The sequence below is a fragment of the Nycticebus coucang genome, chromosome 14, assembly GCF_027406575.1.
Source record: "Nycticebus coucang isolate mNycCou1 chromosome 14, mNycCou1.pri, whole genome shotgun sequence".
Lineage (NCBI taxonomy): Eukaryota > Metazoa > Chordata > Mammalia > Primates > Lorisidae > Nycticebus > Nycticebus coucang.
The window spans coordinates 4,280,551-4,299,143 of record NC_069793.1 but is presented as its reverse complement, the minus strand read 5'-3'; the positions used below and the strand labels follow the sequence as shown (position 1 = coordinate 4,299,143).

The following is an 18,593-nucleotide window of genomic DNA, read 5'->3' as shown; positions in this document are numbered from 1 at the left end:
AGTCCCCTGCCTCCTTGATTGACCCCAAGGTGCCCCCTTGCTGCCATCTTGCGGTAACGTCTGGTTCTGGCTCCGCGCAGCTCCGCTCTCCCATTTCCCGCCCCGAGAAGACCCTCGCCTATGGGGCGGGGCTTCCTGGAAGGCTCCTCCCCCAGCCCGCCCAGGTTCCGGAGGGTCCTGCGGGAGAGTCTGCCCTTCCCCGCGTCCGGCCCGGCGTCCTCTGTGTCCCGGCTGCTCGCGACCGGACATGCTACCGGACTGCCTGTTGGCGGAGGGCGAGCGGCGCTGCCGGAGGTTGCTGGCGGGGGCCACGGCCCGTCTTCGTGCGCGGCCCGCGTCGGCCGCGGTGCTAGTGCCGCTCTGCTTAGTGCGCGGGGTCCCGGCGCTGCTCTACACGTTGCGGTCCAGCCGCTTGGCCGGGAGGCACAAGGGGGACGTCAGGTACACCGGCCGGGAACTCCTCGCCCTTCAACGGGAGTACGCTGAACCTCGGAGACAGCAGGGACCTTGGGCGAGGCGCCTGGCTTCTCCGAGCCTCGGTTTCCGCCTCTGCAAAATAGGTCTGGGGAGACCCTGTCCACCCACAGGCTATGGCGAGGAGTCAGACCCGTGTCCCTCCAGGTCCCTCGAAGCGCGTCCTGGCGAACACCACCTCGGGCTGGGACTTCTCTCCGACAGTGTCACCCTGTCTAAGAAGGCCCCCTCCTGGCGGGGGTGAGGCGGGGCTGTGACCTCCCGCCCTGGCCCCGCCCCCTGGCGGGAATTAAGGACATCTTAGGGTCAGTATCAGCGCCCCCAAGGGCCACCGTAGGCAGAATTTGGGTGTCAGAGCACCAGAATCTTACTGCTCCTGCTGCCTGAACCTCATGTCCTGCGCTGCACAGGGCCTCTCCCTTACCCCCTTCACTCAGGGGTGGGGAAGGCTTTGTAGGGCAGGCAGGGATTGAGATGGGGCTTGAATGACAAGTGGAGATTTTAGGGTAGTAAAGGGAAGGGTTCCTTCCTGAGGTAAATTGGCTTCCAGGGATCGTGAGAACCTCATGGCAAACTAGGGGCAGAAGCAGGCAATGCTTAGGTGGGTCACTTGCCCCTGCCACTGCTAACACTCCCACCCCTCTATGGCCTCCGAGCCCAAAGACCAGACTCCGTGTGCCTGTTCAGTTTCCCAGGCGGCAAGTGCGACCCGGCTGACCAGGACGTGGTGCACACAGCCCTGCGGGAGACCAGGGAGGAACTGGGTCTGGCAGTATCTGAGGAGCAGGTGTGGGGCCTGCTGCGACCTGTGTATGACAGGGTGAGCCATCTGACCCTGAGGCCACCCTACCCCATTCACTCACTCTGCTCACCTGGGCTAAGATCCCAGACCCCAGGGACAAGGAAAGGGGTCATGGACTCCCACAGACAAAAAGTACAGAGGAGTGTTGGGCACCTGCCTGGCAGTCACTTGTGCCATCCCCACACACCCCCTGGGGGTAGGGACAGAGGAGGCTGTGATCCTGAGATGTCTGTGACCCAGGGTGAAGGGGTGAGCCAGCTTTGCTCAGCTTGATGGATGAGGGTAGGGAAGGCTTTATGGGGCAGGCAGGGATTGAGATGGGGCTTGAATGACAAGTGGGAGATTTTAGGGTAGTAAAGGGAAGGGTTCCACGCCTCCCTGACTACCTGTCCCCATCCCCAGCAAAGAGCCACCGTAGTTCCAGTGCTTGCTGGTGTGGGCCCCCTGGATCTCCAGAGCCTCAGGCCCAACCCTGAGGAGGTAAGTGGGGGGACACTGGGGTAAGAGACTCAGACTGTCCCAATGGGAGGAGGTTACAGCAGGCAGTCCTTTGACCCTCTCTCTGCCTCCTGCCTGCAGGTGGATGAGGTGTTTGTGCTGCCCCTGGCCCACCTGCTGCAGACTCAGAATCAGGGCTATACCCACTTCTGCCGAGGTGGCCACTTCAGCTACACACTTCCTGTCTTCCTGCATGGACCACACCGGGTGTGGGGGCTCACAGCTGTCATCACTGAGTTCACTCTACAGCTACTGGCACCTAGTACCTACCAGTCTGTCCTGGCCACCCCTGAGCTGCCCAGGGGCTGAGGACCTGCCCCTAAGCAGCCCAACCTCTGCCTCCACTCTGCTGGGCCAGGCCCACGCCAAGACTGAAGAAAGGGCCTTGTGTTCATTGCAGCATTATTCACAACAATCAAGAGGGGGAAGCAGCCTGAATGTCCATTGACAGAAAATGTGCACACACACGGAATACTATACAGCATTAAAAAGGAGATTCTGTCATCTGTAACAACCTGGACAAACATGAGGACATTATGCTAAGTGAAATAAACCAGGCCAGAAAGACAGATGCCACGTGATCTCACTTTGTGGAATCTAAACCAGCTGAACTTAGAGAATGAGTAGATGGCTCAGGGACTGTAACTCTGTGGTTAGGGTGCCACATGTACTAAGGCTGGTGGGTTTGAACCCCGTCCGGGCCTACTAAACAACAATGACAACAACAACAAAATAGCCGGGTGTTGTGGTGGGCTGAGACAAGAGAATCGCTTAAGCCCAAGAGTTTGAGGTTGCTGTGAGCTGTGACATTACAACACTCTACCGAGGGTGACATAGTGAGACTGTCTCAAAAAAAAAAGAAAAGTAGAATGGTGGTTACCAGAGGCTGGGGCCAGGGTTGGGGATGAGGAGAGGGGAGGCTCCCAGGGCACAAAGTTTCAGTCAGACAGGAAAAAGAAGCCCTAGTGACCTGCTGCACAGCATGGCCACCATAGCTAATAATAATGGATATTGCAAAGTTCCTTTAAAGAGTAGATTTTAAACATTCCTATCAAAAAAGTGATAAGTGGGTAAGGTGATAGATGTCAATTAGCTTATTTTAATCTTTCTAACAATGTACACATATATCAAAACATCACATTGTAATCCATAAATATGGGTTGTTATTGTCAATTAAAAATACAAAAAGAAAGGAACTGGGAAGGACAGAACAGAGGGAATTTTGGGCAGTTGAAACCAGTCAAGTTCCCATGGTGACCTAGAAACCAAAGGTGTGCAGGAGCGGCCAAGCTGGGTTGGGTGTCAAGCCAAAAGGAGCAACATAGGGTCTGGGGAAGACCCCACCACACAGGGCACCCCAAGGTGCCAAGGGGACACTCATTGATGAAGAAACAAGGGGACGTGTTTCACCAATGGATTAGGATTTTATTCCAAGCCAGGTGGGATGTTAGGGATGGTAAAGGGATGAAATTGATCTGATTTCATGGTTTCAAAGCTTAAACTGGCCTCTACCAGTGGACTAGATTACAGGCCCCTTCCCTAAGGACCCCTCCCCTAAGGACCCCTCCCCTCACCTGCTCTTAGCACAGCCCTGTTCAGCTACCTCCTGTTCCTCCTCCACATCCCATCACCACCCCCACCCTTTTGTCACCTCTGGCTGTGTAGCCTCCTCACCTGGGAGCAGGGTCACATGAGAGTGGTAAAAATAACTCCCTGTGACTACGTGTGAAGGGGGAGATGGGGGAGGGAGGCCAAGCCCAGCATTGGACAAGAGCTCAGAGGGTGAGGGCAGAGAGGCTGGGCTCTCAGGCCCTGGGAGGGTTCTGAAGCCTCCTCTTGCCGCGGGTCACTATTGCTCATGGCTCACTGAGTCACCTCAGCACTCCCAGCACCGCAGCAACCCAAGTGTGCAGAGTAGCTCCAGAGGGTAAGGAGCCCAGCTGGGCTGACTCCTGGTGAAATACCAGGTCCCCTCCCAAACCTGCCTTGACCCCCCAAGCCCCCAGCACTCCAGGCTGGAGCCCCACTCCGGCTCTTTGACTCCCAGCTCTGTCCTCAGGGCCCCTGGGTAGCATCAGCAATGCTTCATGACCCTGGCTGGGAGACCTGGCAGGCCGCCCCCAGCCCAAGTCCTTGCAAGTGTCTCTGAGCCCCCACCCCATGCTCAGGCCCCCATGGCAGGTACAGTGGTGGCGGGCCGGAGGCCTGTGCGGGTCAGCATGCAGGAGCACATGGCCATTGATGTGAGTCCAGGCCCCATCCGGCCCATCCACCTCATTTCCAACTACTTCCCACACTTCTACCCCTTGGCTGAGCCTACACTGTGCACTCGGGACCCACGCATCACAGCCACCACCACTGCCACCCATTCTGCACCCCAGTGGAAGCCTGATCCGGAGCCAGAGGGAGACTCGGACGACAGCAGTGAGTAAAGGCAGGGACAGGGGTCACCCAAGCTCAGTCCAGCCAGGACTGGGCAGGGGGCATCCTTGGCATCTGACTGTGGAGGGGCAAGGCAGGAGGGGGCAAGTTGAACTGATGCAAGAGGTGACCCTGCCTGCCACCTGCCCTTAGCTGCACTGGGGACCCTGGAGTTCACGCTTCTCTTTGATGCGGACAACAGTGCCCTGCACTGCACAGCTCATCGTGCCAAGGTGAGGATGGGGCTGGGGGTACCTGGGACAAAGGGCTGGGCCACAGGCCATCATCCTGCATCCACTGTCTTATCTCCAGGGCCTCAAGGCATCTGTGGACACCTATGTCAAAGCCAACTTGCTGCCAGGAGCCAGCAAGGTGAGGGCAAGCCCCAGGCCCTGGTTGCTGCCCTTTAGCTGCACGTCCAACCTGGCCTGCCCTCCTGGCCCTGCTTGTCTCCTCCCCCAAGATCCCATTCCTAGGATATGCAAATGGAGGCTCTATCAGGGAGGCAGGTCAGGGGAGCAGGGTGGGTGTCTGAGCCCTAAGAGCCTCTGATACCCCTTGCCTGGCTCCCAGGCCAGCCAGCTTCGTACCCGTACCATTCGGGGAACAAGGGGACCTGTCTGGGAGGAGACACTCACCTATCATGGCTTCACCCTCCAGGATGCTGTACGCAAGACCCTGCGGTAAGGCTTGGGCCTGGCCACCAGGGGGCGGGGCAGGGACATGGGGCTTACTTGGTCAGGTCTGACCTGGGCAGCCACCAGGCTGTGTGTATGTGAGGACCCACGACTTCGGCGACGGCGGGCACCTCCCCTAGGGGAACTGCGTGTGCCCCTGAGGAAACTGGTGCCCAACCGAGCGAGGAGCTTTGACATCTGTCTGGAGAAGCGGAGGCTGGTAAGTGGGTCTTCAGAGGCCAGAACACTGAGATAGGGGGTGGGGTGGGGGCTGGAGAGCAGAGGGGCAGAGGAGGGAGTTGGGCAGTGTCCAGCCAAGGTGACTGGGCCCTTTGCTCCTTCAGACCAAGAGGCCTAAGAGCCTGGACACAGCCCGCGGCATGTCCCTGTATGAAGAGGTGGGTAGAACAGCTGGACTAAGCAGGGACGGGGGGCAGGCCTGTGACAGCTTAGGCTGAAGTGAACCAGGCTGGTCTTATAGGTGTCTGAGCAGGGTATAGGCCCAGGCAGGCTTGGAAGAACTTGAAGCCATTTCTCTCAAAGGCTCAGGGAACAGCCAGGGCCCCAGAGGCTGGGCACAGTGAAGGTGACTCCCTTGCCAGGGCTGAGACTGAAAGTGGCTGAAAGTGGTAGGGTTTGTCCAGGGCGCCTGGTGGGAAGGCTGGACAAGGTTCAAGAACAGATTGGGCTCCGTGGCTGTGAGGTCTGCCCCAGGGTCAGTGTGGGTGCCAACACTGGAGACCAAAGACCTCACCAGACCCCTGTGGCCCAGTGGGAAAGAGGAACCCACCAAGGGGCTAAGGGCAGTTCCGTCCCCACCTCCTCTCTGAATAAAAGGCCAGGTGCCCTGCCCCCTAGTGGAGCCACAAGTTGCTGCAGCTGCCGATCACCTAAGCCCAAACAGGTGAGTCCCCACAGAGGTGGCACAGGCAGGCCACTTTGCCCAGGGAACACCCGAGCACCCGGCAACACCCACCTCCTGTTCCAGCCCCACACACAACAGCACCACAGCATGTGGGAGGTGCTCGCAAAACTTGTGTGAACTGGCTGTGAGTACAGTGCATAGGCTCTGCAAACTGAATTAGACACCAAGGGTGGGAAAAAGCACGTTCTTCCCAGGAACCCTCCCTGAGTCCCTTTGGGAACACCTCAGGCCCAGAGTGTGGCAAAAGCCATTCCAAATCTGGTCCCTAGGGTGAGGGGTGGGTTTCAAGGTCAAAGAGACCTGCTTATCTTTAGGTGGAGACCAGCCTCTCAGAGCTGCTTCTGTGAGGCTTGCCCTGCAGGGGGGGGATAGTTATAGGCATTTGATGGTAGGCCACTAGGAAGCTCCTGGCAGGTCAGAAACCATCAGCTCCCTTCCCCATCATGCAAAGACATGCTGAACTGACCAGTCTTGTGGCCTGAGCAAACCCCATGAGAAGATATAGCCGGCTCTTGAGGGAAATTCCTTACAGGGTGCTAGGCAAGGGGCTCTATTGGGAAATTAAATTATTGGCCACTGATTTCTTTGCAGCCAAGTTGAGTTTTGCCATTTGTTGCCCAGACACTGGGTATAGGTGGCTTTGGGCTGGGTGGGGGCTGACTGCAGCATACACTTGCAGGAGGTGGAGACAGAGGTGGCTGAGGAGCGCGGGCGCATCCTGCTGTCGCTGTGCTACAGCTCACAGCGGGGTGGGCTGCTGGTGGGTGTGCTGCGCTGTGCCCACCTGGCCCCCATGGACGCCAATGGCTACTCTGACCCCTTTGTCCGCCTGTGAGTGTGAACAGGGGTGGGCAGGTCGGCAGTAAGGCTAGGGTGGCAGTCCCTCACTTCTGCAGGGCAACATCTAATGCACCCATCCTTCCCAGTTTCCTGCATCCAAACGAGGGAAAGAAATCTAAATATAAGACCAGTGTTCGGAAGAAGACCCTGAACCCCGAGTTCAATGAGGTGAGCCAGATGGGGTAAGTCCCAGCCAACTCTGGCCTCGACGAGCCTTCCCCTGCCCGGGCCTGTTTCCTGAGCTGTGGGGGACCCCAGGCCTCCTCCTTTCTGCCTCTCTGCTCCTCTCCCTGCAGGAATTCTTCTATGCTGGCCCTCGGGAGGAGCTGGCACAGAAGACACTGCTGGTATCTGTGTGGGACTATGACCTGGGCACGGCCGATGACTTCATCGGTGAGTAGAACACAGGAAGCTAGGGCGGGAGCCCAAGGACTCCCAGTGGCTCCTGACCAATCTCCCATGGCAGGCGGGGTGCAGCTAAGCAGCTGTGCTAGTGGGGAGCGCCTGCGGCACTGGAATGAGTGCCTGGGCCACAGCAACTGCCAGCTACAGATGTGGCACCCGCTGGACAGCACACCCCTCCAGCTCAGTGACTAGCCCGCTGGGCCCTGCTTGCAACTTCTCCCACAGCTGTCCACAATGTCCCCATGGAGCTGGTACAGCCTAGGGGCTGCCTCACCACCCGCTGTGCCTGGCCCCCAGTCAAATGTGTGTTTCCTGTCTCCCCTCTTTCACGTTCACCCCACCCCAAATCATGAAGCTTAAATAAACAAGTCCTTGAAGCCACACAAGAGTGTATCTCTTCTCTGGCTCTGGGCCAGTCTGGGCCCCGTTCTTCATCTCCCACCCACTGTGGGGCCTGTGTTGCACTGGGCCTAGGTCAGGCCTCAGGCCTTAGTGGTGACCAGGCTCAGCCCTCCCAGTCCCCTGCCCCACTCTGCCTCCACCACTCAAGGACTACTGCTCAGGACAGTCTAGGACTGATTCACTGACTCCCAAAAGGCCAAGGTGGGGACCTCCGAAAGGCATGGCCAGGTCTGAAAATAGGCTTCCATAAGTAGTGAGCCAAAGGTAGCAGAGTAAAGAGCAAAGTCACAGAGAAGCTGCAATGGGAGTGTGGGCACACTTGCTTTACTGTCCAGTCTCTAGACAGATGGACACAAGGCATCAGGCCAGAGTGGTGGGCTCAGGAGGCGGCTTGCCGGGCCTGGTGCTGCTGGGCAAACCGCTGCATCCGCTCCTCGAGCTCCGGCCGGAAGTGGCGGATCAGACCCTGTGTGGGGGAAGCAGGAGACTGTGTAAGGCAGAGTCCAAAATCCCCCAATACACAGGGCTCTCAGCACCCCCTACCCTAGTGCCATGTGACTGGGCAGTGAGTACCTGCACGGGCCAGGCAGCCCCGTCACCCAGAGCACAAATAGTGTGGCCCTCTATCTGCTTGCTGATCTCCCACAGGGAGTCAATCTCGGCTGGCCGGGCATCCCCCTTCACGAAGCGGGCCATCACCTTGTTCATCCAATCCACACCTGCAGCCACAGCCACAAGAGAGGGCCTGAGCATTCCCCAGGAGCCTGTGGGACAACACTCGGGTGCAGACTGCATGGAAGGGTAGGGGTTAAGTGAAGCCCTAGCACATGCTCACCCTCACGGCATGGGGTGCACTGGCCACAGCTCTCATGCTTGTAGAACTCAATGAGGCGGGCGATGGCTTTCACAATGTCTGTCTGGGTAATAAGGGGCAGTGAAGGCACTTAAGGCCAGACAAAAGCCTGAGCCTCACATCCCAGAAGCACCCCCTCCCACAGTACTAGCGGATCCTCCTAGGCCATCCAGCATTCTGGCCTCCTTCAGCCATGGGTGTCCTGCGCTGCCCAGGCTCCAGGCACCTTCTCCCCCACAGCAGCCTTGCTCCCTCTTCTCCCACCTCACTTGGGTCTTAGGCTGTAGGAATGGGACCCAAGAACTGGCAAGAGGGTTTACAGAAGGGCCCTGGGAGCCTCAGTACCCAAGCTGGAAGAAGGCAGAAACCAGGTGGGGCAGGTGGAGACCAGTCCTTACCGAACGATCCATAACAATCACTGCGGCCGTGCCCAGGCCCGTCTGTGCCTGCACCAGTGCATCGAAGTCCATCAGTACCGTCTCACACACAGACTTGGGGATCAGTGGGGTGGATGAGCCACCAGGGATCACAGCAAGGAGGTTGTCCCAGCCACCTGTGACACCCCCTGGGGTCCCCAAGTCAGTCCCCAAAGGGATAGATGGTCAGGGCTGGGGCTAGCACACCTGCCTAGTCCTAAACCCAGGGTCTGTGTCAGTCCCTGGGACTGGCCCCAGCTCCTGAGGCTCTCCCACCCCATCTCTCTCTACTAACACCCTGCCCTGCTCCCGTCCGGCTGGCCCAGCCTCACCAGCATGCTTCTCAATCAGTTCCTTCAGTGGCACAGACATCTCCTCCTCCACAGTGCAAGGATGGTTGACATGGCCAGAGATATTGAATAGTTTGGTGCCTGAGTTGCGCTCTCGGCCGAAGCCAGCAAACCATGTACCCCCACGGCGGCAAATAGTGGGGGACACAGCTACTGTCTCTACGTTGGCCACAGTTGTGGGGCAGCCAAACACTCCTATAGGGAAATGGGAAGAGAAACTGGTGGCTGCCAGGGGTCAGGGGCAGGTTTCCTGCTCCCATGGCAGAGAGCCCCTGCTCTTCTATCCCATTATCATTCTGTGCCCTGCTGGAACAAGTGCCTTGTTCACCACCAAGCCCCTAGATCTCAGGACAGGTACTGTGTAGGTGGAGCCACAGACTAGCCTGGAGGGGGCCTTGGTGTGTGTGACAGGGGGCTAAGGCAAGATGAGGGACTGCAGGAGGCACCACTGCAGCCTGTGTGTTGCTACCACCCTCCTCTCTGTATCTAGTCCCAGCCCAGAAGGCACTCGGAAATGCCCAGGGACAATCCAGGAAGGACTTAGCCAGATCTGAGATTACACAGGACTTGGACAGGACCCAAGATGAGGTCCAGGGTCAGGCCAAATCTTACCTACATCTGCAGGGAAGGGAGGCTTTAGGCGGGGCTTGCCCTGCTTGCCCTCAATGGACTCGATGAGCGCCGTCTCCTCTCCACAGATGTAGGCCCCGGCCCCGCGCACCACAAACACATCAAAATCGTAGTCAGAACCACATGCATTCTTGCCAATCAGACCTGCCTCGTAGGCCTCTCGGATGGCCACCTGCAGGACAAAGATGTGAGTTCCCCACCTGTAACTTCAGAAGTCATGAAGCCCTGACGGTCTCCCAGGATGAGGCTCTGAGACACAAAGAGCAGAGAGAGGAGGCTTTGGGTGCCAAGTCCCATCCAGGACACATGCACACAGCGTAGTGACCAACTTCCCAGTTCAAACCAACAGAGCAGGTGCCGATATCTAACAACTGCGCTGGGTAAGGGTCTGCATGAGTGCACACCAAGTACCCTCTACCTGCTGATGCTCCTCCCTACCCACCTGCAGATTGGAGGCCTCATTGTAGAATTCTCCTCGGATGTAAATGTAGGCGGCACGGGCACCCATGGCCCGGCCTCCCACCAGGCAGCCTTCCACCAGCTTGTGAGGGTCGTGACGCATGATCTCTCGGTCCTTGCAGGTGCCAGGCTCCCCCTCGTCCGCGTTCACCACCAGGTACTTAGGCCTGGGGCGGGGGGGTCCACAGTTCAGATAGGCTAGTGGGCCATCAGAACTGGGTCCTCAACTGATGCCACCCCACTCCACCCAGGGAGGTCTCAAGGATATCTCTCCAACAGTAGATCCCTCCTTGGCCTCCCAACATGTCCCCAGGGGTTCTGCTTGCTCACCACCAATGACAGGGTGCTCACTGCCTATTCCATCTTTGGGTGGCTACGACCACAAGACGGTCTTTGTTCTGCTCAGTCCAAACATCTCTCCCTGTGCTTTCCCCTGAGAACCAGATTCTGCTCTTGGTCAAAAAGAACCTTTCTCACCACCACATCTCTGGGGCCAAAAGGAGGTAAAGTCACTGACATTTATTATTTGCTTCCTGTGTGCCAACCAAAATAACAGCCAAAAGCTGTACAAACATTATCTCTTTAATCCCTGACTATTACTACGTCCATTTACAAAGGAGAAGCCTAACCTTCAAAAAGGCCAGGAGATTACCCAAAGTGCTATGATTAGAAGGCAGAGCTAGTTTTTTTTAACTAAGTCTGCCTGACTCAGTCTTGTGTTGATTCTGCTACACAAGTCTCCCTTGAGGAATTCCAGAGAAAAATACAAACCCTATCCATTGAAGCCAGGGAACATTCTCCTAACTCGTTCCTGTTTCTAAGAAAAGAGCCCAAAAGTCCAGGCAAGCCTCAGCTACCTCACAGTCTCTCCTGCAACCACCTCTCTGTCTCTGTACACATACCTGCCATCTGAGGGCTTATTCATGAAGCTCCACTTGAGGCCAGTAGGGAAGCCAGCACCTCCACGGCCCCGCAAGCCTGATGTCTTGATCTCACCTAAGATCCAGTCGGGCCCCTTCAGCAGGATCTCTTTTGTCTTATACCAGTCACCTCGACTCAGGGCACCTTTCAGCCTGGATAGAGTGGGGAAGGCAGTGAAAGGAGGGCATTACTCCAGAACCCACCAGACTAAGAACACTATCTCACCTCCAATCATGGCGGCCATACAGGTTGGTAAAGATCCGGTCTTCGTCTTTCAGTGAACCAAATGAAGTTTTCTTGGGTGCTGTCTGAGGAGAGCAGAGAGAGTGAGTCAGGAGGCCCAGTAATGTTCTGAAGCCATGAGGGATTGGGTCAGATGATACAGACCAGTGTTTTTCAACCTTTTTTATCTCACAGCACACTTGAACCTATAGTTAAATCTCCCTGGCATACTTATGTTGATCAGAAAAAAGAGTAAATGACAGGTGTGGTGGCTCACACCTGTAATCCTAACCCTTTGGGAGGTTGAGGCAGGTGGATTGCTTGAGCTCAGGAGTTTCAAACCAGCCTGAGTAAGAATAAGACCCTGGGCGGCACCTGTGGCTCAAGGAGTAGGGCGCCGGTCCCATATGCCGGAGGTGGCGGGTTCAAACCTAGCCCCGGCCAAAAACCACACACACAAAAAAGAATGAGACCCTGTCTCTACTAAAAATAGAAAAACCAGCTAGGCATTGTGGTGGGTGCCTGTAGTCCCAGCTACTTGGGAGGCTGAGGCAAGAGGATCTCTTGAGCCCAAGAGTTTGAGGTGCTGTAAGCTATGGTGCCACAGCACTCTAGCCAGAGTGACAGAGTGAGCCTGTCTAAAAAAAAAAAAAAAAAGAGTAAAAAAAAGAATATACTTACTGTGCTTTGAACTTCCAAAAATAATTAAATTAATGAGTTAAAAATTTCCACAGCAGGGTGAGGGGATGCCTGTGGCTCAGTGAGTAGGGCACTGGCCCTATATACCGAGGGTGGCAGATTTGAACCCGGCCCCAGCCAAACTGTAACAAAAAAATAGTTGTGGCAGGTGCCTATAGTCCCAGGTACCCAGGAGGCTGAGGCAAGAGAATAGCCTAAGCCCAGGAGTTGGAGTTGGAGGTTGCTGTGAGCTGTGACCCCACAGCACCCTACCGAGGACGATAAAGTGAGACTGTCTCTAAAAAAAAAAAAATTTCCACACAGACTGGCTGAAAGTCACTGCTGCAGACTCTTGGGTCCCCTTATTAGGAGTGGCTGGGCTAAGGATAGGGGAGATGCCTAAGCTTCAAAACTCTTTGTAGCATCATAACTACTACCATCACTTAGTTAGCACTTTTTGGTTGGCAGGTACTGGATTAAGCATTTTATATCTAAAATTCCATTTCATCCCAACAACTGTAAGATAGGACTGATTTCTTCCATTTTATAGAAGAGGACACTAAAGCTCAGAGCAAAAGGAACTCATGGAAAGCCACACAATCAAAAGCAGCAGACAGAATTTAAGCTCAGGTCTGTCCATACCCAAAGTCCTCACTTGAATTACAGCACCGTACTGCGTTCCCACTCTCAGTGTGATGGCATGTCTATTTACTTGTGTGGCTCTCCTGCTGAACCAAAGCTTGATTAGGCCAAGTGCCTTATCTTAACTAACTCTGTTGAGGAGACAACATGAATTTACTGATGGAAAAGAAATGGCTCCCCTAGGCTGAGACACAAAGGTGATGGAGGGGGGTCCACTTGGGATAAAACTGAGCAGAAGTGGGTACTGTAATTCCACACTACCCAGTGAAGAGCAACCCAGATAAAGGATAAAGGGGCCCTGACTTCCAGATTCCCACTTTAAAAGCACTTTTCACTGCAGGGAGTAGAGCACTGGATAGGGAAGCAGGAGGTGCGTATCCCTTTCCAAGGCTATTTTCTGCTCGTGCAAAATGAGGCTATGAATTTACGCCCTGCAAGGCTGTGGCAAGAAGGAATAAAAGACTAGGAAGCTTTCTAACTTGCAAAACTTCTCGCTAGGTTGGAAAACTATTAAATTAGAGAAGCCAGAGAGCCAGAGGGCCTGGGGGAGCCAGCCTCTCGTTGGAACCTGTTCCCCTTCTACAATCAAGCTGGAACAGCAACGTTCCTGCTGGGCCCTGGGGAGAAGAGGACGCTTTTCCAAAAGGCACTACAGACCCAAGAGATCGCAAGCGCAGAGGCGCGGCAGCGAGACCCGGTCCGCAAATACCCTTGGCCCAAGCCAGGCCGGGCCTCACCGTGTCGCCGCTGAAACGCACAGATACCCGCGGGAGAAGCGACCCGCCGAGCATCCGCCGTGCCGCCAGCATCGCGGGGACCAGCTGGGTCACCTCACGCTGTCACCTTCACAACTCTGAGGCTGAGAAACCAGCGCGACAGAGACGCTAGGCGGCGCACAGGAAGCACGTCACGCTCCCAGCGCCGGGAGCCAGCCTACGCCTCCCGCTCCGCCCCTGCTCCGCCCCCTCGGGGGAGGGAGCACAGGCAGAGGTCTGTCTCCCTGGCGCCGGGAATTCTGGGAGACGTAGTCCCGCGGGCCTCTTCCTCCCTCGGTCCGGCTGGCGTTTACTAACTGGTTGGTCCCTCTGCCCTTTGGCTGCTTTGTTCGCCCGCTCGGCTTCTTGGCCTTTGCCCGCTGGCTCCCAAGTCCCGAGTAAGCAAACTTCTCATGTCGCCTTCTGCTGGGTCCTAGTGTGTTCTATTTTCTATAGGTTCTGCGTTCGGTGTGCACCTGTACAATCAGGCAGGTTACAGCCCGATCCTCAACTACGTTGTGACTATTCCGTCTCACACGGAGCCCGCCCAAACTGTGAGAGTCCCTTGGGCATCCGTATGCTAATTAGCCACAGAGAGCCGGGCGACTTCAAGGCAGGCGGGGGTTGTTCCTGGAGGTCTATCTAGAGGAGGTACGTCTTAGGCTGGGATGAGGTGGAGAGCCAGGAGAGCGTCAGCAGATGGATATTCTCTTGCTGGAGTTTCGAACCCCTCCTTACCCTTGTCAGGAGAGTCTAGCACTTTGTTCTTCTGCTCAAAATCCTGGAATGGCCTCTACTGCCTTCTGAATCAGGCTCTAGTCCGCCAATTAAGAGCTTCACGACCTTCTCCCCCACCAGGATCATCACACCCAGGCCACAGACTGCCGTCACCCAACCCCCTTTTCTGGCCTTAGTAGGCTTTAGGGTGTTTGTGTGGCTGTCCCCCTCATTTGGTTTTCCCCTGACCTGAGGAGGTCCTCTGCCCTTTGCCTCTCAGGAAGTCTTGGAAGCCTGATGACCTCTGATCTTTTTCAGTTCCCTAGAAGTCCCTGGTTCTGGTGCCAGTGATGAGTGACCTTTTCTGGCTTTCTGTTTCCAGCTCAGTCTTCCAGCTATCTCTATTCTCTCATGCTGCAAATCACCCACCCTTCCTTCCTCCTCCTTCTTCTTCTTTTTTTTTTTTTGTGTGTGTATTAAACAATTCCTCCCCACCTTCAGGATACATTTATATTGCAATAAATAGTGCAATTTTAGCAGCGGGAAAGGAGGAAGTACCCACCTCCCTCTCGTATATTTTATCCATGTACTCACTCTTCCTAGCTAGCACCGATCTCCCCAGGTGCTGGGTGAGAAACAGGGAAAAGGTCTGTGCACGTTCACTTGCCCTCACACCTCTGGTGGTACTGGAAGAGCTTAGATAACACCCTCTTGCATTCCTCTGGCAGATACTGGGGGATGAAGAGCTGGCCATGGGGCCTGTTCTTGCACTAAGGCAACAACCTAGGAAAGCAAGGCCTGTCCGGGGAGAAAACATGGTCACTGAGCCCCAGTCAGTGACTGGATTTTCCAGTTGACATTAAGCCTCCTGGTGACCTCCCTCAATCTCTACTGCTAAGGCTGCGTTCCTTCAAGGCCTTGTCCTAATTGGCAATAAAGCAAGGAAAGGGATGAGAAGCAGCATCCCCTTCCCTGCCTGTACAACCTCTGCAGCTACAGATGCGGAGTGGACACTGGGCACTCAAACCTTCCATCAGACCCACTTTTTTTTTTTTTTTTTTTTTTTTTCAGTTTTGGCCAGGGCTGGGTTTGAACCCACCACCTCCGGCATATGGGGCTGGTGCCCTACACCTTTGAGCCACAGGCGCCGCCCCCACCAGACCCTCTTAACAAGCACTGGCTCCCCCACTCTGCACTCTCTATGACAGCCACTAAGAAACACAGGCTTCAGATAACTTTGCATCCAGTTTATCCTGTGAGTAAGTGTTCCCATGAAAGAACTTCTCAGTACTTATGAATGGGAGTTGGTCAGGAGATGGAGGAATGGACTTATTTTCCAGGAACCAGGGTTAAGGCCAGCTCTTCCACCAGCCTGACCCCCAGAAACCCTAATACTATTTCAGCACTCACTCTGCAGAGTTCAGCTTAGAAGCATGCCGTCAAAACTCTTCAGTGACATTCAACTAAAAGGCAACATCTTAATTAGGCAGATATACTCCAGGGACAAGAGCAAAACAGAAGGCATGGACAAGAGAGAAAAAGAAAACACAGTGAATAGGAAAGGCCAAAGGGCAGGGCAGACAGAAGCAGGAAACCTTGGCCAAAATGCAAAACACCAAGTGGTCTCATCAGCTCAGGCCAGCACTTCACTGGCATTCATTCCAGAAAAATCAGGCTGGAGTAGGGGGGAGTAGGGAGCACAGTGTTTGGTAACAAAAATAGAAAAGTGGTGAGAAAATAGGAGACTAAGAGATGTCATTCTAAGCAGTATGAAGTGACCAGGGTAATAACCAGCAAGACAAAAGGCACCTAGGGACCCTGTGAGGCACCAACTATGTAGCCAAGAATTTCTAACGAAGAATCCAGGGCCTTTGCCTGCCCTATGTCTGCAGCAGCACCTCTGGCTCAGACAATGAGCAATAAAGAGTGTAACCCAATTCGTCTATTTCTTCAGGGGTGAGCTCTGCAAATAAGTTCACCTTGGGGTTTAGGGCACTGGGCAGACCACCGGCCTCTAAGTAGCTGATGAATCCCCTCAGGGCCTGCAGGAAACGATTGGCCAGCACATCTGGAGACCAGTCAGCCTCCTCCTGGGCCAAGTGGAGAATGACATTGGTTAGCTGGCTGGCATTGAGGTGGCCCAGAACCAGAGTAGACTTGCATATGGCCTTGAGGATCTTGAGGCACAGAGATCGGCAGCCTGCGTCGGCCTGGTCCAAAGCCTGCAGGCGTGCTATCTCAGCAGGGCTCAGGCTCAGCCACCACAGGTTGTCATACTGGGCTAGCCAGTGTGGTCTGGCCACCAAGACTGTGTCACCAAGAGTCACTGACGGCAAGAAGTCAATGACAAGATGCTTGTCACGCTCATACTGCACCTCTAGTATCAGGGCCTCTGGGGATGGTGCAGGTCGGATCACAGTCCAAAAGGGACCCTATGGCTGGCCAGTTGATGAGCCAGCCACTACCTTCTCAAATGTGTCTGCCACTGTCTTTGGGGAGAGGTAGCCCCCTACTACACAGCAGCCCCAGTAACTACTACCACGAGGAAAGGACTCTGGATTTTCACGACGAACCAGGAAGAAGCCAGGGATGTTCATGATGGTGTCCTCTCCAGGGATGCATGACCACAGGTTCTGCTGCAGCACAAGGGGCACAATGAGTTGAATGTGGTCAGCTTCACCACCTGTAGGTCGTCATAGAGGCTGCCACTCACATACATGTCCCAAAGTGGCATGTCAGGCAACTTAGCCTGCAGCAAGCTCTGCACTCGGCACATATGTCCGCAGCAGCTTGTTTGGCTCGAGCCTGCTCTCCGGCAGGGATGGCTGCCCAGTTCCCTGGTAGTATGTAAGAAGTTTCTCCTGCAGGGACATGTGGAGTCGTGCTTTCTTCAAGTCTACCTGGCCTTTCCTGGCCAATGGCTTGGGCCGGGGAGGGCAGAATGCATCTGTGTCAAAGGAGGAGGAATCTGTGGGAAGAGTCTGTGGGCCCGGCTTAGACCTGTCTTCATGTCCTTGTTCAGCAGTGGTGGGGAGCCTGAAAGGGTGGCACTCAACCGGCAGAGATCTCACAGACCACCAGGGCTTGTAGAAAGGTCTTTATTTGTGAGGGAGGGATGTTGCAGAGCAGCATCAAGGAGGAGAGAAAGGCAGAGAGAGAATCAAAAGAAAAGTGTGCCCTTATATAAGTTTGGTTAAGGGAAGTCTTAGAATGGTGACGGGATGGTAGAATAGCCAATAAGGAGTTACCGCTGTGGCGGGAAGAGTTGTTAGGGGCAGGCCATAAGTTTGAAATTTTCAGTGGGTAATTGGGATAGGAAGATGAAGTAAGTTTTGCAGCTGGGCGATGTTTAGTAGGCCCTGTTATTTACAGGGCAACTCCCTGTGCTTAGAAAGGAGCTGTAACTTTAAGAGTGAGACAGCTAGTCTTGGCGTGTTGAAAGCAGGACCCGGCTTTCTCTGGGGCAATTATCTAACAGAGCCTGTCCAGTTTGGTTCTTCCCAGCTCCTCTTCCCTGAATGGCTCAGGCGGGTAGGGCTGGTTGGGGCACTAATTGCTGGATCATACATCCACTTAACGGCCAGCGTGGCAATGCCCAACATGGCCCCTCCACCCACCCCCAGCACCAGCTGGGCATTGGGAAGCACAAAGTCAATAGCCGTGCCAATGCCATTGTCATCCATCTTGCCTTTGCACTCACCAGCGCCTGCCATTGCTCACCTGAGGCTTCTTAATGCATCTGTAAGGTGGAGATGGAAGAGAAGAGTATTGACAGAAGGCACCTTTGTCCTCCTTCCCTTGGAATTAGGGCAGGAGGGGAAAGGAGAGGATCCTGAATAATCCCTCCCAGTTTGCTGTGAAGAAAGACCAGGCCCTTCTCCAGCTGCCTCTCCCAGACCTCAGGATCCTCTAGCTTCTGATTTTTCCGGAACTCACAGCAGATGGTAGAAAAGTAGAAGTCTCCATCAGTGTAGTAAAGCTCTCGGCCTGAAAGCAACAGAGCAGATAGAAATTCAGCACTGCCTCTCGGCTCCTTGGGGCCGTAGGGGATTTGCAGGGGCTGAGCATCATGCCACGGACGCGCACTAGCACTCCTAGCACTCCTAGCACTCCTCGCTTCTCACCAGGTACCTGTCCCAGGGTCATTCATCAACAAGGCCCCTTCACTTCTGGAACACGAGCTTGCGCACAGAGCAGCAGAGGGGCTGACAGGAGCTCCGCAATCACCCTTTCTAATCTAAGATGTGCTGCTTACAAAACCCATTTGCACCGACTTTCTCATATACTCCCACAGCAGCCCCAGATGGTGTTCACTCTGTTTTACACCTGAAAAAAATTAAGGCTCAGGGGAATTTTGTCTTTTGTTCAAGGCCATGAAGCTGCTGAGTGGTGGACTCGAAATCTCAGGGATTTCTTCCTTCTCAGCACCCACGCATGGCAAACCCACACAACAACTGACATGCCTGTGACAGTCCTGCAGATAGCAGTGGTGTCCTCAAGAGAGGC

At 55.0% G+C, this 18,593-nt stretch overlaps 3 protein-coding genes and 2 pseudogenes across 7 annotated transcripts; 2 read left to right on the top strand and 3 right to left on the bottom strand.

Annotated features, from left to right (window-relative positions):
* The first annotated feature begins 105 nt into the window (after window positions 1-105).
* NUDT8 (nudix hydrolase 8) lies at window positions 106-2,644 on the top strand. Of its 4 annotated transcripts, XM_053562532.1 has the most exons (5): window positions 106-441; window positions 622-714; window positions 1,162-1,294; window positions 1,679-1,756; window positions 1,856-2,644. In XM_053562532.1, exons 1-5 carry the CDS (start codon window positions 248-250, stop codon window positions 2,081-2,083), a joined length of 726 nt encoding a protein of 241 aa, XP_053418507.1. In that variant the 5' UTR covers window positions 106-247; the 3' UTR covers window positions 2,084-2,644. The 4 variants fall into 4 exon arrangements, with proteins under 4 accessions (XP_053418507.1, XP_053418508.1, XP_053418505.1 ...); XM_053562533.1 differs by lacking the exon at window positions 622-714; XM_053562530.1 differs by having other exon boundaries at window positions 106-714.
* Window positions 2,645-2,690: 46 nt separating this feature from the next.
* LOC128565799 (double C2-like domain-containing protein gamma) lies at window positions 2,691-7,606 on the top strand. Of its 2 annotated transcripts, none has more exons than XM_053562521.1 (11): window positions 2,691-3,701; window positions 3,943-4,198; window positions 4,349-4,428; window positions 4,508-4,567; window positions 4,769-4,878; window positions 4,960-5,092; window positions 5,217-5,270; window positions 6,477-6,628; window positions 6,724-6,805; window positions 6,934-7,030; window positions 7,104-7,606. In XM_053562521.1, the coding sequence occupies exons 2-11, from the start codon at window positions 3,949-3,951 to the stop codon at window positions 7,232-7,234; spliced, it is 1,149 nt and encodes a 382-aa protein (XP_053418496.1). In that variant the 5' UTR covers window positions 2,691-3,701; window positions 3,943-3,948; the 3' UTR covers window positions 7,235-7,606. The 2 variants fall into 2 exon arrangements, with proteins under 2 accessions (XP_053418496.1, XP_053418495.1); XM_053562520.1 differs by having other exon boundaries at window positions 3,834-4,198.
* A 142-nt stretch (window positions 7,607-7,748) lies between these two features.
* On the bottom strand, window positions 7,749-13,574 carry NDUFV1 (NADH:ubiquinone oxidoreductase core subunit V1). The gene is made up of 10 exons (XM_053562519.1): window positions 13,353-13,574; window positions 11,299-11,381; window positions 11,055-11,225; window positions 10,136-10,319; window positions 9,676-9,865; window positions 9,046-9,258; window positions 8,696-8,862; window positions 8,280-8,361; window positions 8,018-8,163; window positions 7,749-7,910 (listed from the first exon to the last, which is right to left on the bottom strand). The coding sequence occupies exons 1-10, from the start codon at window positions 13,422-13,424 to the stop codon at window positions 7,824-7,826; spliced, it is 1,395 nt and encodes a 464-aa protein (XP_053418494.1). The 5' UTR covers window positions 13,425-13,574; the 3' UTR covers window positions 7,749-7,823.
* Window positions 13,575-15,967: 2,393 nt separating this feature from the next.
* LOC128565797 (mitochondrial dynamics protein MID51-like) lies at window positions 15,968-17,800 on the bottom strand (annotated as a pseudogene).
* A 17-nt stretch (window positions 17,801-17,817) lies between these two features.
* On the bottom strand, window positions 17,818-18,158 carry LOC128565313 (MIEF1 upstream open reading frame protein-like; annotated as a pseudogene).
* Between the last annotated feature and the right edge of the window lie 435 nt (window positions 18,159-18,593).

Excerpts from the sequence above, each read along its gene's own strand:
- NDUFV1 (XM_053562519.1), bottom strand. The coding sequence starts at position 13,424 with ATGCTGGCGGCACGGCGGATGCTCGGCGGGTCGCTTCTCCCGCGGGTA. Across the intron at positions 11,226-11,298 it reads TATGGCCGCCATGATTGGAG|GCTGAAAGGTGCCCTGAGTC; the intron begins GTGAGATAGTGT and ends CACTCTATCCAG. Across the intron at positions 7,911-8,017 it reads GGGCTGCCTGGCCCGTGCAG|GGTCTGATCCGCCACTTCCG; the intron begins GTACTCACTGCC and ends TCCCCCACACAG.
- NUDT8 (XM_053562530.1), top strand. The coding sequence starts at position 248 with ATGCTACCGGACTGCCTGTTGGCGGAGGGCGAGCGGCGCTGCCGGAGG. Across the intron at positions 1,295-1,678 it reads TGCGACCTGTGTATGACAGG|CAAAGAGCCACCGTAGTTCC; the intron begins GTGAGCCATCTG and ends CCCCATCCCCAG. Across the intron at positions 1,757-1,855 it reads TCAGGCCCAACCCTGAGGAG|GTGGATGAGGTGTTTGTGCT; the intron begins GTAAGTGGGGGG and ends TCCTGCCTGCAG.
- LOC128565799 (XM_053562520.1), top strand. The coding sequence starts at position 3,862 with ATGACCCTGGCTGGGAGACCTGGCAGGCCGCCCCCAGCCCAAGTCCTT. Across the intron at positions 6,806-6,933 it reads TGAACCCCGAGTTCAATGAG|GAATTCTTCTATGCTGGCCC; the intron begins GTGAGCCAGATG and ends CTCTCCCTGCAG. Across the intron at positions 7,031-7,103 it reads CACGGCCGATGACTTCATCG|GCGGGGTGCAGCTAAGCAGC; the intron begins GTGAGTAGAACA and ends CTCCCATGGCAG.